Consider the following 16,188-nt stretch of genomic DNA (forward strand, 5'->3'; position numbering starts at 1 on the left):
GGGTCGGGGCTCCCCTTTTGCTGTGCTGACCACCAGACTGTGCTGCTGGTCCCACGGTTAGTGGAAGGGCATAGTGGAAGGGCAGAAGGAAGCAAAGGGCAGAGTAGCCAGGAACAAGAAACACAAGTCCACCTGGAAGAAGCAGCCCAGCCCCCCCACAGCAGAATGACCAGCAAGCATTCCCAGGGGAAGGAGGGGGACTGGCTCCAGTCCGGGTGGGCCGGCCCTCAGACAGTGCCCACAGTATGAGTACAACAGCAAATGTCCATGGACGGCTTGTTTGGAGGCCCAGCGTCCTGACAGTGAAACGCCCCCTTCTTTACCTGGAGCGCTGGTGTGTGCGAGGGTGGATTTCATTTGTCCCTCAAAGAAGCCACACCCAGTGCATCCCGGGTCACAGCTTTCCATGAGAACAACTGGGGACGGCAGGCCACATCCAGCCAGCTGCAGGACAGGCCCATGTCCACGCCGAGGGCAAGACCTACCCTGACCGGAGACCCTAAGCGCCCAAGTCGCTGCGAGGCCCGGCCCTGGGCGGGGCGGGCAGAGGGAACCGGACAGCCGGGCCGTAAGGGGCGGGGCTCACCCGGAGCGAAGCATTCTAAGGGCAGAGAGACCGTGGGCGTGGCGTGGGGGCGTGGTTAATTTGGGCGTGGCCTCACGGTGATTGGTTTCACCCCTATGGTGGGCGGGGCAGTGCTTCATAAAAGCGCTTGCTTGCTGGGCTGCACTCCGCTGTCCCCGCCGAACATGGCTGCGGGGCCGCGGGCCGCCTATGGGCTCCTCCTACTGCTGCCGCTTCTGCCGCTGTCACAGGTGGGTCGGGTCGCGCGTGGCGTTCAAGTATACAGGGCGGGTCTGGGCTCGGCCACGCCCCTCCCGGGCTCACCCCTGTCCCCACAGGTGGCGCTGGGTTCTGCGGAGGACGACAGCTGCGACCCCTCAAACCAGTAAGTCGGGGCGGGGGAGGGAGGCGTGGCCTGGCCTGGCCTGGCCCGGCCCGCGCCGCGGGGAGGATCGGGCGGTGAGATCGGCCAGGCCGATGCCACGCCCGCTCCAGGTGCCACCGTCCCCGCAGGTGCCCGCCGCAGGCCCGCTGGAGCAGCCTGTGGCACGTGGGGTAAGTGAAGGCCCAGGCGCGGAGCCGATGGTCCGAAGGTTCACCTGGGGGGAGACCCGGGCCAGGCCTACCAGACCTCCTCACTGCACTTGGCTGGCTGTGCTGTACCCCTCCGCACACACTCACTCTCCCAGCCCACTGGTGGGAAGACACTGGGGCACGCAGCTGCCTCGGAGCAAGGCCTGGTCACCGTCAGCAGAAGGCACAAGGGAACACTATGTCCTGGGAGTGATCCCAAGGCCACCCCTAGCCAGCCCTGGAGAGACAGCCAGGGCAGGCCCAGCAGCAGGAGACCAGGGCAGGCTGTGGCCAAGGAGGTCTCTGGCATGGACAGACATCCTCTGCTTTCTTTGCACCTGTCTCTTGTCCTGTCTTGGGTGGTTGGGCATGCCTGACTTCGGGGTACAGGTGCCCACTGGCGGAAGGGGAGTCCAGCGGTAGGGCCTTGCTCCTCCCTGCCAGGCTCATGCTGCTGGCTGTCCTGCTGCTGCTTCTGTGTGGGGTCACCGCCAGCTGTGTACGATTCTGCTGCTTTCGGAAGCAAGCGAACACCCAGACACACCTGCCACCAGCATGGCAGCCCTGTGACTTGACAGTCATGCCTGTGGACAGCGACAGCCCAGCACATAGCACTGTGACCTGTGAGTACCTGGGGGCCCACCAGCTGGCAGAGTCTGGGAGGTTGGAACCAGGAGGGTGAATGCCGAGTCCCCTTTCCACAAACCCACTCTGGTTCCCCGCAGCCTACAGCTCCGTGCAGTACCCACTGAGCATGCGGCCGCCCCTGCCCTTCGGGGAGTTGGACCCTGACTCCATGGCCCCTCCCGCCTACAGCCTGCATGCCCCTGAGCTGCCACCCTCCTACGATGAGGCCATCAAGATGGCAAAACCCAGAGAGGAGGAGCCAGCTCCCTTCCAGAAACCCAGTCCTCTCCCTGGGGCCTTTGACCTAGAAACCACTCCAGGGCCCCAGGATCCAGCTCCCCGTGTCCAACAACCCTCGCTATAGGGCCGGTGCCCCTTGAAAGGGGCATAAGAGCTCTCCTGGAGCCATCAGTCGTGGCACCTGGGGCCAAGGACTCCTGCCCACCCTACCATCCTTCCCCTGGGAAGGCCAGCCATCCAGCACATTGCTGCAGACACGGCCTCCTTGCTATGCAATGTTGGCCAGCCCATCCGCCCTGTGTGGGACACCCCCTCCCCCCAAGAAGGGCTGAGGCTCTCAGTCCCAGCCCCTGGCCCAGCCTGGCAGGCCCTCAGCCTGGAGAAGGCCCCTGAGATGTCCTGAGCCTTGGGAGCTCAGGGCCCACTGAGATGTCCTCAGCCTTTTGGAGAGAGAATAAAGTTTATGTCTAAATGGTCTCTTCCTATTTGGGAAGGGCTTTAGGGCCCTAAGGCGTCGGGAGGGACTCTAGGGCAGCCACCTCCAGTGCAGGCAAGCAGGGTGAGCATGTGGTTCATCTGACCTTCAGGCTGGTGTTCAGAGCCCAGATTTGGGCAGTGGGAGGTATCAGGGGTCATAGCAGAAGTGACCAGGGCCGTGTCTAGTAACTGTCCCATACCCTCCTCTTCAACACCCCTCTCCTCTAGCTGGGGACAGTGAATCACAGCCCAGAGTCAGGCAGGAGCATTTATTTGATGCAGAGCTGGGGGCAGGGCAGGCAGTGGTAGGCAGCGGCCTTCCTGGGCAGGTCTCCCATAGCTGCAGCAGCTGTCCTATTGCACCAACTTGAAGGACTCTCCGGTCATCATGGCCACAAACTCTGGGGACAGAGGGGCAGGTCAGCAGTCTGTACTGGCCCAGCTGTTCAGGGCCCAACGCCCATCCCCCACTCACCCTGATAGTCAATGGTTCTGTCCCCATCCTTGTCAGCCTCATTCATCATCTGCTTGGCCTCCACTTTGTTGAGAGCCAGCTCCTCATAGCACTCAGTTCACCCTGACCACCCACACATGCCACCCCATTGCTCAGGCCCCAGGCCCTACTTGGTGTGTTCCAGTCAGTTTAGCCCTTGCTTTCCTTGTCCAACACCCAGAAGTCTGCTTTCAGCTCACTCTCCTGGTTCTGGGCCTTCTTGTGGTAAATACCCATCAACACCAGGAAACCATCACAGTTGAAGAACCATTTGTCTGCAAGTTTTGCCAGCCCCCAGGGCTCAAGTGAAGGCTGGCTGGGCCCTACTTCCCATGGGTTCCTTCTCTTCCCCTCCACACGCAGGTGGCCCCAATCCAAGCCTGCATTGACCACCACCTGCCCCAGCTCACTGTCTTTGTCCACACCTTTGGCCATGGATGCCAGCTCACTCTTGTGAAGCCAATGCCCAGCAGGCTCATGAATCTCTCCAGTTTGCCCATCTTCACCTCCCCATTTCCCTCCCTGCCCAACATATCAGAGACCCCTGTAGTCTTTAATCCGCTCAGCTGATAGATGCTCTGTCTGCAGGAGACACCCACACCCAACTTCACTGGGAGCCTCCCTTGCCTCTCTGTCTAGAGGAGGGTGGGAGGTGACCCCTGCCTGTCAACCTGTCTACATGGCCATTCTTCAGGGTGTGTAGTTTAAAAAGGCGGTGAAGAGCAGGCTTCTAGGACAAGGTGACACATGATGGGGATTCAGGATGATCCAAGCTCTGAAAGGGGCAAAAACAAGGCAGGGTCTCAGCATGGGGAAAATCAGGTGAGGGGATCAGGAGCTACATGGAGCCAGGGCACGGGAATCATGTGGGGAAGCATCAGGGATGCAGGGGCAGGTGGGCCAGGCCCTGAGGCTAAGGCAGTGGACAGCAGGTGAGACAGGTGAAGGACACACGGGACCAAAATCAGGAGGAACCAGACCCGGCTAGGGGTAAGGCTCCCAGGGAAAAGCTTCCAGGCCAGCACATAGCCAGGGCTGGGGAGCAGTTGTGGAAACAGTCCAACACCCAGACACCTCTCCTGCCCTCACAACGACAGGTCCCTGAGCGCCTTCAAGGAGGGATGTATCACCAAACCCTGGAATGGGGACAGTGTTGATGGCAGAAGGACTTAGCCTCGGCCCCTATTTGACCCCTTCCTTGGCTGCCTCCCACTCTCAAGTTCCTCCTCAGGCTTTCCAAGAGGCCCTTACACCTCCAAGCACTGTCTCTGGTCATTTTCTTGGCCTGGGGGGCCCTGACCCAGCTTCTCTCCCACTGGGTGCTTCTCCCAAAGCTCTGACTTGACCCACCCAGCCAGCCCACCAGAGGCTCCTCTGGGTGCTGGAGCCGTCTCACCATGTCTGTGACTGGTCAAAATGGCAATGCAAGGCAGTGGCACTGTGGGCAGAGCACACAGGGCAGTGGTGACAGCCAAGTTTATAGCTGGGCCCAGCTGCTCAGGGTCCCTGAGGTCCGGATTCCAAAAACCTTTTTTGGGAGTGGGAAATCCTTCCACCTGTATTTTAGGACAGACTCAGCCCTTCCCTACAGGACACCTTCCTGGCCCTCCTTAGCCTGGGCATCCCCTCACCCGAAGATGGGTGCCAAGGGCCAGGAGCAGAAGGCAGGATAGAAGATGGACGTGATGGACCCTCACACATGCTGCTCCCTCTTCATGGCACAACCTCCAGTCTTTCTCCCCAGAGGCACTGGCCCTCCCACTGTTCTGCCTCAGGACATTCACATAGACCAAGATCACTTATTTGTGAGACTTCTCGTGAAAGCCCCATCCCAGTGCCCCAGTGGTGCTAGTCTGCTTGTCCCCCCTGCCCCATGGGCCCAGCACCCTTCCCAGTGCCAACAATGGGTGAACACTCTCTAAAGACAGGTTGAATGAACAAGTCCATCAGGGACTGTAGCTGGGGGTCCACAGTTCAGGGAGGAGACAGCTGGACATGGGCTAGTGGAGCCAGGCCAGGCGGACCTGGAGCCAGACTGTCATGGGAAGGCCAGGCTTCCTCCAGGCAGTCAGGGACTATTCTGGGGTTTCTTGGGAAACCTGACCTCCCTTCCACACAGAACAGCAAAGCCAGCTCCCTCGGGAGCCACATGCCCAGGCTGATCAGTAGCAAGGTGCCATAGCAGCGTGTCGACCCTCTGCACCCACCTGCACACATGGGCTCTCTTCTTAAATCTTTTTTATTTCCTTAGATCTCTCTGGGTCTAACTAACCAGCAAGCAGCAGCACTAACCCTCAAAACCATGGCCAGGGTCCTTCCTACTCCCATCTAGGCAGTGGGTGTGGGACCCACTGACCTAGCCATGGCACTCAGAAGCTAGAATTGTTGATCTCAGCCCCTGTGGGCTGAGGGGCTCCTCTCATCCTTCCCTCCAGTTCGCTGCCAGGGATATTCATACTCAGGCCCCACTCAGCTCCCCTCGCTCCTATGCATGGTCCTCAGGGTCTCACACATGTACACCCGCCCTCCCTCCACCCCATAGCTGCCTGATGGGTCTGAGCAGGTGGGGTGTTCTCTGACAGCCCAGCCTATTGCCTACCAGAGCTGCGGGATGCTCCCTGTTCAGGCCCAGGCCAGCTGCTGAAGCTGAAATATTTGTGCTGAGGGAGGGTGGGGCAGCCTCAGTGAGCAGCAAATCCATCTCCCCACTGATGTTAGGGCAGGGGGAACCCATCACTGAATTCAGTGATCCTGTACCTTCATCCTGGCTGCTGTCTGGTCTCACTTTCCACCAGTGGGGATGGGAAACTATCTGCACTGAACACCTTATCCCAAAGTAATAGAACCCAGACCTCAGCCTACCCTAGATTCTGGGCCCAGAGTCCAGAGTGGAGGCACCAGGATACAGAAACATATTCTTGTGGCCCTGGACAGCCACACCCAATATGGCTCCCAGTCATGGACAATAGGCTCAGCTTCCTGAATCCCCAGATCTCTATCTTGTGACATTCCTGCGCTGCAGCACCAAAGGTTCCAGATATCCTGGTGGCCTCACAAGTTACACTCAAAGTTTTGATTCCTGGAGCCCAAATCTGAGCTGAGCAGCACCCCCACCCCTCCACTGAGCAACCCTCCAAAGCCAGGAGGGGCAGCACCTGATCCCCACCACTCTCCTCTCTGTGTCCACTTTACCCATGCCTGAGCCTCAGTAAGGGCAGAGGCCCCACAGCCTCACCTTCTGCCCCTCCTCTCCTTCATCTAACCAACTTTGGTGTGGCCTGCAGGCACGCTCTGTACGCCCAGGGCCTGTAAATAATAACATCTCTATTATTAGTGCTCTCTGATCACTGAAGAAAAAAAAGAAAAGAAAAATTAGAACATCATCTTTTTTTTTCGGGGGGGAAGGTGGGTACTAGAGGTTGAACTCAGAGACTTGACCCTGCTAGGCAGGTGTTTTACCACTTGAACCACTCTACCAGCCCTTTTTTGTGTTGAGTATCTTTGAAATAGGGCATCTAAAACTATTTCCCCAGGCTGGCTTCAAAACCCTCAATCCCTCGTGCTTTCTCCTGAATAGCCAGGATTACAGGCATGAGCCACGGGAGCCATTCATTGAAGGCCTTGAGAGAAAAGACTTGAGGTCCTCCAAGGAAGAGGGAATTCTGCCTCCAGACGGCCTTCCAACCAGAGCTAGAGCATCAGCTCTTCCCTGGGTCCCCAGCCTGCCAAACTCGTCCCACAATCACAGGAGCTGTTTCCTTGAACTGTCTCTGTCCTTACTCCGCCTCTGTGCATGTGTGTGAGGGAGACACATATGTGCATATACATCCCCCTGATTCTCTGCCCCCGCGGGGCAGGACCAGGCTCCCCAAGAGCCAGGAAGCCTCAGGGACAGTGTGCTCCATGTGCCTGGGCAGCCCACCCTGCTTCAGGGATTCCAGCATGTGCTCTGGATAGATTTGTACAAGTTCATGGGTGTACAAGCAGAGAGGCTGAACCTGCAGTCAGAAAGCACTAGCCAGGACAGGTGAAAGGCTGTGTGTGCAGCAAGAAGAGCCCAGCCCTCCCTGGCCCTCAGAAGCCTGACCCAGTGACCCCTTTTTGAAGAAGGAGACCACAGGCATTGCCTCAGCCCTCAAAGGTTTCTGGTGAGAAGACAATAAGGATATCCCACCCCACCAAAGCGGCCTCAGCTGCATACCCACTTTGCCTGAAGTCCTAGCCAGGCAGGGACATTGTGACTCCCTCTGCCCAGTCCTATTCTCCCATTTCTGTCACAGGGGCCTACTGCACAGTTATTCCAAACTCCATCTTGGGTCAGCTTCCAGGACCCAAACTGTGACAAGATGGGGTGTTAGGGATTCACTGGTGGTGAGTTGGGGGGCAGGGGGATGGGCAGGTGGCTGTGCTGCCAAGAATAACTACAAATGGGAAGGGAAGAGAAAGCAGTGGGTACTGGAAAGCCAGGTGTGACCACTGTTGCGAGCATCAAGGACCTCCGTTGCTTCATTCAGCTTCTCTGCCCTCCGCTCCACATCAGGACATGTCGCAGCAGAGGTCCACATCCATGACTTGCTTTAGTCATGACTCATGAGCCTGAGTCAAAGTCAGGGTCCTGGGGGTGGTACATAATTGGGGTGTCCCCCATGGTTTGATCCCCAGATTCCCTTCAACCTACATATCTTCAAGTTTGCTCACCTTTCCCTAGAAGAGTTGATACCCCTCCCAAAGATGGAAGATACCCACCCATGTCCACTTCAGTACCCCCAGAGTCCACCTCTCCTGGTGATTGTAGACTGACACATGGGCTGGACTTGCAGCCTGACCCACTGGGGCCTGACAGCCACTTTGGCACCTGACAGGATGTTCCAGGACAGTACAGTAAAGTAAGATTCTGCACACACACCAGCAGCTCCTCATTGCCTCCTGGCTTCTTGCCACAGTTTCCTCTGCAGCTTCTTCAGTTGACACCAGCCAGGTCACAGTTCTGAGTGCTACTTCCTGGGCAGCAGCATGGGGAAACTGAGCTCCCTGTCATAATATCACCTGTTCAGCCCTAGACTCTCCCTTCCCTTTGTGACGCTTGTTAGGATGCCTACTGGAAGGAAGGGAGGGAAGAAGGAAGGAAGAAAGAAAGGAGGAAGGAAGGAAAGAGAGAGGGGTGGAAGAAGGAAGGAGAAAGAGAGGAAGGGAGGGAATGAGGAAGGAAGGAGAAACAGAGGGAGGAAGGGAGGGAGGGAGGAAGGGAGGGAGGGAGGAAGGGAGGAAAGCAAACCTGTAATCCCAGCACTTGAGAGCCTGAGGTAGGAAAATTGGGTGTTGGAAACCAATGTGGTCTACATAGAGAAACTGGAAACAGAGCAAATAAACAAACAAACCAAAAAAAGATGAAACAGTACAAAGAGTTGGTAAAATGCGTACTTATGGCTGGGGTATAACAGTGGTTGACCTCTTGCCTAGCATGCCAAAGACTCTGGGTTCCATCCCCAGCATGCACACACACACATAAACACGCACCAACTTGTCTTGGAACAAATAACCAAGTGCTCTGCGGGCAGGAAGGAGTCTTTCTGGACCAGCAGAGGGCTCCATGGGTAGTGCCAGCCCCACACCCAGACAAGAAGAATGCTTCTTCCATCTCCGCGGGTCTCGGGAGCCAGGCGGTGCCTCAGTTTCCTTTTTGTGAAATGGAGGAGAGAGAGTGAAGCCCAGAACCGCCCCCCAGGAAGTGGGACCTAAAACTGCTCTTGGGGTTTCTTGCTTTGACAGATCTTTGCTACTTCTTTTTCTTCTTCCTCCTTCTCCTCCTCCTCCTCCTTCTTTTGGTTTTTTGAGACAGCGTCAGGCTATGTAGCCCAGGCTGACCCCCAACTCGCGCTCCCCCCACCTCTGCCTCTCAAGAGCTGGGATGGTGAATTACCGCGCCCGCCTAGATTTTTGCTTCTTTGTTAAAGTTTATGTGAGATCAGCGGGACGTGTGGAGTGCAAGTCTGCGCCGCGCGTGCAAGTGTGTCCAAACGGCGGTGGTGAGAGGCTGGGTCAGCGTCCTGCTGGGTCACTCCGCCTGGCGCGGACACTCGTCTCAGGCCCCGCCCCGACACTCGGTCCCGCTCCGCCCCTCCGCCCAGGCCCCGCCCCTCCCCTCACCCCAGGCCCCGCCCCTCAACTCAACTCAGGCCCCGCCCCAATACTCGGTTCAGGCCCCTCCCCTTCTCCTAGGCCTCGCCCCACACTCGGTCCCGGTCCCGCCCCGCCCCTCTGTCCAGGCCCCGCCCCTCCTCTCAACTCAGGCCCCGCCCCGATACTCGGTTCAGGCCCCTCCCCTTCTCCTAGACACTCGGTCCCGGTCCCGCCCCGCCCCTCCGCCCAGGCCCTGCCTCGCCCCTCTGTCCAGGCCCCGCCTCGCCCCTCCGCCCAGGTCCCGCCCCTCCCCTCAACTCAGGCCCCGCCCCGATACTCGGTTCAGGCCCCTCCCCTTCTCCTAGGCCTCGCCCCGACACTCGGTCCCGGTCCCGCCCCGCCCCTCCGCCCAGGCCCCGCCCCTCCCCTCAACCCAGGCCCCGCCCCGATACTCGGTTCGGGACCCTCCCCTTCTCCTAGGCCTCGCCCCGACACTCGACAGAGGCCCCGCCTCTCTGCCCAGGTCCCGCCCAACACTCGGATCTGACCCCGCCCCTGCCCATGCTCCGCTCGATACTCGGTCCAGGCCCCGGTCAGGCACTCCCCCCATGCCCCGCCCCGGACCGCCCCCGTCAGCCGGGTCACATCCAGTCTCTGTTCCCTGACCGGCTGCGTCTGGTTTTTCTCTTACCCGACCCGGAAGCGGCGCCGCCCGGCGCTTGCCCCGCGTGTGTCCACCAGGTGGCGCTAGAGGGACGCCCGGAGCCGGGCGTGGCCCCGCCTTTTGGGGTCGCTCGGACGGGTTAAGTGCTGGGTGAGGGCCGCTGTCCTAGGCCGGGGGTGAGGAGCGCACAGAACCCGCCGCCGTGCAAACTCTGTCGCCTCCCCTGGCCGCTCACCGTCCCCAGTTTTCACTGTCGGGCTCCACAATTGCAGGGAACGAAAATAGACAAAATTCCCTTTCACCTACCTGGAAGGCGGACAACAGCTCCAGTCCCGCAGGTGTAGACACCCACTCCGCGGCTGAGAGTCAGGACCCTGAACGTCCAGGCCCGGGGGTCCATGCAGAAGCCGGGGTCCCCGAGAAGCACCCCATCCCCAAAGAGCCCTCTACGCCCCGCCGCCCCCGAGCTCCTGTGGACCCAGGTAGGACGCTGACCCGCGCGGCTGCGTCCACAAAGCCACCCTGTGCTCGCTGCTCCGTCCAGCCCCAGCGCGGGCCCAGCTGGCCAGCCTGCAGGCCTGGTCAGTGCAAGCTCCTGCACCTCCACCAGCTGAGCAGTACTCATGTACTGGGGACTTGTCTTTGTCCTTTTCAATCTGCTTGAATGTGACAGCAGATGAGGGCTCATAGTGTCCAAAGGCGTTCAGAGTACAGACTGTTCCGCAGCTGGGTCTGTTGTGTCCAGGGGCCAGAGCAGGGCAGGGGCCTCTGCTCTGTCCTGCCCAGAGCAGGACACAGGCACAGAGGGAAAAACTGAGGCTGGAGGAGTGAAGAAGCCCCTGGCAGATGACCACTGGCACTGCTAGGCTATTCTGTGGAGCCCTAGCCTGGGGTCAACCCACAAGCTATGGTGGGCAGGTGGGGCAACAGGGGCCTGTGGCCATGGACCTGCCCTCAGCAGAACTCCAGGAGCTCTCAGTCAGGGTTAACTAGCAGACACATTCCTGCTACCACCCCCTACCCTTCAGGGGTGGGGGCTTCCTTCCCACAGTCTCTTGGAGGTTGGGAGTAGTGACTCTCATGGCACCCTAGGTGGCCAGCAGGAAGGGCAAAGAAGCAGGACAGAAGACCCTTAGAAATCTGATCTGGGTGCTGGGAACGTAGCCCAGTGGTGGAGCACTTGCCTAGCAAGACAAAAAACAAAAACAAAAACAGAAGTCTGATCTAGCAGGCTGGGCCAACCTCAGGGGATCATAGGGCAGGCCTGGACACGAGACCCAAAGGACATGCAGCAGGGTCTGCTTATCTCAGAGGGACGTCACAGCATGAGGCACCAGGGGCCCAGGATCCAGGCAGCAGCCTCATATGCCTGGCCACACCTGCTGGTTTCCAAAACACCTAGCATCTGAAGGCCCAGCCTCGGAGGGGCAGCCTGGGAGCCCAGGTAATATGATCTCCATAGAGCATGCCTTCTGCAGGGCTCCCAGCCCAACACCTCCCCACCTCAAGTCCCACACCCCTAGGCCTCCCAGTCCACGGCCTGGGTCAGGCCTGCTCCAGGCCCATGTTGGCTCCCAGGCCCCACCTACCCCTCATTGCTTCTTTCAGGCATACCTTGCATCATCTCCCAGGTAGCAGGTGACTGAGCCTCAGGGATAGGATTCCAGATAAACAGCCCTCGGGCCCCAGAAGCACACCCAGAAGAGAGCTGAGCTGCCCCTTCAGGATCCAGCTCCCTCCAAGGACATGTGGGGCTGAGCCCCTGGGGTACAGCTCCTGGGTTCAGGCTTAGCTTGGCAACCTGTGGCCATGCAGAAGGTCAATTGCCATATCCTCCTGCCCCCGGAGCCTACACTACGGGGCTCAGCCCGAGTGTGAGGTACACACTGGACATGACTCGTAGCACAGCTCAGTAGCTGGGGAGGGAGGCAGGAGAAGGCAGGGACTCAGTGACCCCTCTTCTTGTCCCCTCTGTCCCAGTCCACAGCTCCTGAGTGCCCATCTGCACTTGGGGCCTTGCTGGAGGTCCTATTCAGGGGTCTAGGGCAATGTCACTCACTGGTGTGATGAACTGAGCTCATGCGTGGGGCAAGGGACAGCTGGCCAAAGGAGAAAGTAAGAAGAGGGTGGTCAGCTACCTCAGCCTCCCACCCCAGGCAGGGAGGGGACAGGGGAAAGAGCCAGGTTCTTCCTGGCTGGGTGGGAGTAAGGGGCCCAGGGGATTGCGGTGTGGAGCCCTCCATGGAGCGACATCTATCATCCCACTTCCCATCTGGCCCATGCTTCCAGCAGCTCACCGGGGCCATGTTTATTCAGTGCTTGTTCCAGTTGGTCCTTCTCACTCAGTGAGGAGAGACCCTGCTCTATGAACAGCCATAACAAAATACAGTAAATAGGGGAGTGGGCACTGCAGTGGAGACAGGAGTGAGAAGCAGGGTCCAGGCAGTCTTCCATCTTCCTTCTGAAGCCCTTCAGGCAGGCATTGCAGGCCTCCAAGAGGCTGACTCCCCGCAACCTCCAGCCCTTCCTGCCTCCTGGCTGTGTTCACACCTGCCCTTACAGGCTCCCCCCCATTACAGGCCAAGCTCCTTGACTAGACTATGACTGGTCCCTGGTACCTGGCCACACTAACCCCTAGAGCTAGAAATCCCTTCCTTTCCCCAGGGTCACCTTTATTATGCTTGTGCCAGGTTCCAGGGCCAGCCCTGTGCCTAGACTCCCAGAGGCCCGGACATCCAGCCTGACTTTGTATGTTGTAGACTCCCTGAGACCAAGGGCTGTCATCTGGAGGACCCCAAACAGGATCTCCCTCTCACACTCACCCACAGAGTTTTCAGCCCCTCCTACAGCAGGCCAACCTAGCCTGGATGTAGGCTCCCTGACTTCTCCAAGCCTGGCCACACTCTGTCTATCCATCCAGTTCTCCTCCTAACCCCATCCCCACAAACTTTCTTCCTGGCCCCTTTTCAAGGATCATCAGCAGCCCCAGGATAGGGCTTGGCTATGCATGTACCCATTGTCTTTGGGAAGGACATCTGGCTTAAAGGAGAATTTGGTGAAACCCATCCTTTATTTAAAAGGACACTCTAGGAAAACAGACCTCTATGTCACAGTGACCCAAATTTAGTAAACCAATTAGACTTGATATCTCTGGTCAGTTGATAATGTCAAAACAGTGTAACAGCTGGGTGCCAGTAGCTCACGCCTGTAATCCTAGCTACTCAGGAGTCAGAGATCAGGAGGATCAGGAAAATGGTTGGAGAGATCTTATCTCAAAAAAACCCTTCACAAAAAAAAGAGCTAATGGAGTAGCTCAAGAGGTAAGAGCGTCTGCCTAGCAAGTATGAGGTCCTGAATTCAAACCCCAGTGCTGCAAAAAAAAAAAAAATAATGGCATAACAGCAAGAATGACCGGATGTCTAAACCGAAGAGGGACACTCATCCTAAGGCAAATTTAAGCCAAACTCCTAGCTGACTTTACTATCAATACTCCTGATGTGGTGCACTCTGCACCTCTTATCAGATATGCTCGCACCCATGTCTGGGTTTGTACTATCCTTTCCTTTGCAAATAAACTTTCTTGGTCTCCTGATATTCCCTTTTTCAGGAGCTGAGCTGGGTGGACATGGGGATAGCAGGTGGTGACACTGAAACCCTATGCAAAGGGTCTCCAAGAGTGGGAGGATGAGTCCCAGAACCCTTCTCAAGCAAGGCCAATGTGGGACATTTTTCTGTTAGAGGACTGTCCACCAGGATCTGCAGCCTGAGAAGAACTCAGGGCCCCAAGGGCAGTGAGGACAATGTCCAGAGCCATGCCTGCTGGGAGTTCAGTGGCCAGGGACAGCACATCACTATCCTGTGATTTGTCCAGACTGGCAGTTTGAGACCCCAGGTTCAAACTCCTGGGATTCTACACGTCAGTTGTGGCCACGCGCCCCTATAAGTCTAGCGAAGAGCAGAGAACGGAGGTTTATTATGGGGCACGGGCAGCTGTGGGAAGAGAGCACTTCCGCTCATCTTCAGCCATCTTTTGGTACAGACGTGAGCTTTAGGTTTAAATTAGAGGAAAATTAGGGCAAGGGGAGAAAGATGTGCATACTTCTTAAACAGTCCTGGCCAGTGTGGCCTGATCACTCTCTCACGTCCAGTTCCCTGAAGGTTGCAGAGAAGTTGCTATCATTGTCATCACTTGAAGGAAGCAATCTGGTTCCCTGCTCCAGGGTGCAGCCCCATCATTATAGGTAATTGTCCTCATTTGTCGAGTGGTCTGTCCTGCCAGGCTCTGCAGTTCCTTAGGAGTAGTTTTGATCCCTTGTCATAAACATGTTATCAACCAGTCCTGTTTTTCCTGGAATCCAAGGTGATTGCAAAGTGACTGAAGGACTTAGAGCAAAGACAGATACAAAATGGAGGCAGGGATGCCAAGCTTCTCCTGCTTTTAGCCAATTTGTGGCCCCAAGTAAGAAATTAGTGCTTTTCAGAAAAAACAGTTTGAGTACTTATTACGGGGGGGGGCCTCAACCATTCCTCTGGCACCAGGGAAGGCTGCTTAATGGCCTCCTGCCTCTTTCTTGTCATCTTGTCACATGACCTCAAGCTAGTTTCCTGGGGGTAGAAGGAGAGTTCAGGGACATACAGGTTGAGATGCTGGGCCCATCTGTGGGCTATCCTTTACCTGGTAGACCCCAAGAGAACTCTGGGCAGGGGCCTCCAGAAGGCTTTACCCTGAGTAGCCTAGCCTCACCTGGCTCTTTAGCTGGGCCCCCGGACCCCATGGAAATGTTGGTGGCTGGACCTTGTCTACTGGCACCACAGATGTGAGTTGTTTACCTGGCAGGTGTTGGAGAAGCCAGGTCCCAGGGCACCATCTGCTAGGAGGTGACTCCTCAGGACAGCAGGTGCTCTCCTCCCCCAGCCTGGTGGGCACTGTCAGAAGAAGGGAGACAACTGGAGGCCAGCGCAGGCCCAGCAGCACTGAGACCTCCATTCTCCTGGACAAGTTCTTAGGACCCTTGAGACCAGAGCAGGAGCCTGGGAAGGGGCTATGTGTGGCTGCCCCACTCTCAGGTGCTGGGCTGGGTTGGGGAGGGGAGCCTCTGTCACCCTGTACTGGCGTATGGCCCAGATGGGTGTGTGTCCCCTTTCACTGCCCCCAGGACATCCTCTTGGAGCATGTCCAGACCTGTAGGTGACACCAGGAGGGGGAGGAAGAGCTTGGGGTCTCAGGTCCCAGGACTCAGAACCCCAAGGCATGGCTAGGCTGCTGCCTCTGGGCCAACCCTGCTTACTACCCCCAGACACCTGCCCTCCATGGTCTCTCTCTCTGGGCACTGAGGTCTGTGTCCCTAAATTTCTATGTGCTCAAGTCCCTGGTGCCTACTGCAGCATGTCCTGCTCCCTCACTTTGTGAAAGTGTCATGGTCTGGTGTGCTCCTCTTGCACATTGGTACTAAAGGCTTTCTGCAACTCCCTTGGTCTCCACCTCATTGTTTCTCATAGAGGATGTGTCCAGGGCATGGCCCACACTGCACTCTTAGACCTCAGGCCTAGGTGACCTGCAGAAGGCATGTGGAAGCCCAGGAGAACAATTGCAGCTTCTCTGCCCAGGCTGCTGCCCAGGCCGGGCAGGAAACGGTCTGGGGACCACCAGGAGGGAGGGAGCAAGCGCTGACTACCTCTCAGAGTCCCCAGGGCCTTGGGCCCCAATGTCCCTTCCCCAGGAGATCCCCTGGAGGATGCCGGGAATAGGATAGGGGCAGAAGTTGGGAAGCCCAAGCCTGCTCATCCCACACTGCTCTGCCCCCAGCATCCTTCATCAGGTGGGGTAGGCCAGAGGCAGGGGCCACAGGCCTCAGGAAGAAGGAGTGAGCCCTGGGCTTGTGTTTCTTTTAGCTGTCCCTTCTGACACTAGCTGAACACTCTGAGAAGCCAGTGTCCCAGAGCTGCCTGGCTGACCTTGCCTGGGTAGGCACCCTCAACCATGGTCAGTCAGCTCAGGGCTCTAATAAGTGGTAGCCAGAGCAGCAAGTGCTGACCAATCTGACCCATGGCCTTAACCTGACCACCAACAAAGTCTTCCTTTAGAAGCAACTTGGTTCTTGCCCAAATCTTGGTTCTGGCCCAGAGGCAGGTGAGACACCTGGGATGGAGGTTTCTTCCCCTGACCAGTAGCATCTACCTCCTACTGGTGATAGCCCAGGTCTTTGTGAGGGGTGCTTCCTGTTACTCCAATAGAATTACTAATGGCAGCCCTCTCCCCTATTCCCTACCACCAGGAATCTTTCAGAGTCTTCCTGAAGCCAACATGCATACATTCCAAAGTCTTGAGAACTCTAGGGCTGAGCTGGGGTGACAGGAGGTGGGAATCAGAGTATCCATTTCCCATCAGGCAGAGGGAGAGGAGATACTACATAGGGAAGCAGAGCCATG

General features: G+C 57.5%; 2 protein-coding genes across 10 annotated transcripts; one reads left to right on the forward strand and one right to left on the reverse strand.

Annotated features, from left to right (window-relative positions):
* The first annotated feature begins 713 nt into the window (after positions 1-713).
* Tmem52 (transmembrane protein 52) lies at positions 714-2,477 on the forward strand. 3 transcript variants are annotated; one of them, XM_020171438.2, is made up of 5 exons: positions 714-816; positions 904-950; positions 1,079-1,120; positions 1,583-1,761; positions 1,864-2,477. In XM_020171438.2, the coding sequence occupies exons 1-5, from the start codon at positions 751-753 to the stop codon at positions 2,127-2,129; spliced, it is 600 nt and encodes a 199-aa protein (XP_020027027.1). In that variant the 5' UTR covers positions 714-750; the 3' UTR covers positions 2,130-2,477. The 3 variants fall into 3 exon arrangements, with proteins under 3 accessions (XP_020027027.1, XP_020027028.1, XP_020027026.1); XM_020171439.2 differs by lacking the exon at positions 1,079-1,120; XM_020171437.2 differs by having other exon boundaries at positions 751-950.
* A 260-nt stretch (positions 2,478-2,737) lies between these two features.
* LOC109691449 (uncharacterized) lies at positions 2,738-10,918 on the reverse strand. 7 transcript variants are annotated; one of them, XR_012450156.1, is made up of 5 exons: positions 10,066-10,912; positions 8,493-8,651; positions 6,211-6,281; positions 2,958-3,750; positions 2,738-2,883 (listed from the first exon to the last, which is right to left on the reverse strand). XR_012450156.1 is itself a non-coding variant. In XM_074081572.1 (3 exons), exons 1-3 carry the CDS (start codon positions 10,445-10,447, stop codon positions 2,869-2,871), a joined length of 468 nt encoding a protein of 155 aa, XP_073937673.1. In that variant the 5' UTR covers positions 10,448-10,914; the 3' UTR covers positions 2,738-2,868. The 7 variants fall into 7 exon arrangements, 2 of the variants coding, with proteins under 2 accessions (XP_073937673.1, XP_073937674.1); XR_012450153.1 differs by lacking the exon at positions 8,493-8,651 and having other exon boundaries at positions 3,647-3,750; positions 10,066-10,918; XR_012450154.1 differs by lacking the exon at positions 2,958-3,750 and having other exon boundaries at positions 10,066-10,875.
* Between the last annotated feature and the right edge of the window lie 5,270 nt (positions 10,919-16,188).

The sequence above is a fragment of the Castor canadensis genome, chromosome 7, assembly GCF_047511655.1.
Source record: "Castor canadensis chromosome 7, mCasCan1.hap1v2, whole genome shotgun sequence".
Classification (NCBI taxonomy): domain Eukaryota; kingdom Metazoa; phylum Chordata; class Mammalia; order Rodentia; family Castoridae; genus Castor; species Castor canadensis.

What these genes read in the sequence shown, in the direction of transcription:
- Tmem52 (XM_020171437.2), top strand. Translation starts at nt 751, where the DNA reads ATGGCTGCGGGGCCGCGGGCCGCCTATGGGCTCCTCCTACTGCTGCCG. An exon ending in AGCAGCCTGTGGCACGTGGG is followed by an intron (nt 1,121 to 1,582) that starts GTAAGTGAAGGC and finishes CCTCCCTGCCAG; the next exon opens with GCTCATGCTGCTGGCTGTCC. An exon ending in AGCACATAGCACTGTGACCT is followed by an intron (nt 1,762 to 1,863) that starts GTGAGTACCTGG and finishes GGTTCCCCGCAG; the next exon opens with CCTACAGCTCCGTGCAGTAC.
- LOC109691449 (XM_074081572.1), bottom strand. Translation starts at nt 10,447, where the DNA reads ATGAGCCCTCATCTGCTGTCACATTCAAGCAGATTGAAAAGGACAAAG. An exon ending in AGCTGTTGTCCGCCTTCCAG is followed by an intron (nt 6,282 to 10,065) that starts GTAGGTGAAAGG and finishes TATTATTTACAG; the next exon opens with GCCCTGGGCGTACAGAGCGT.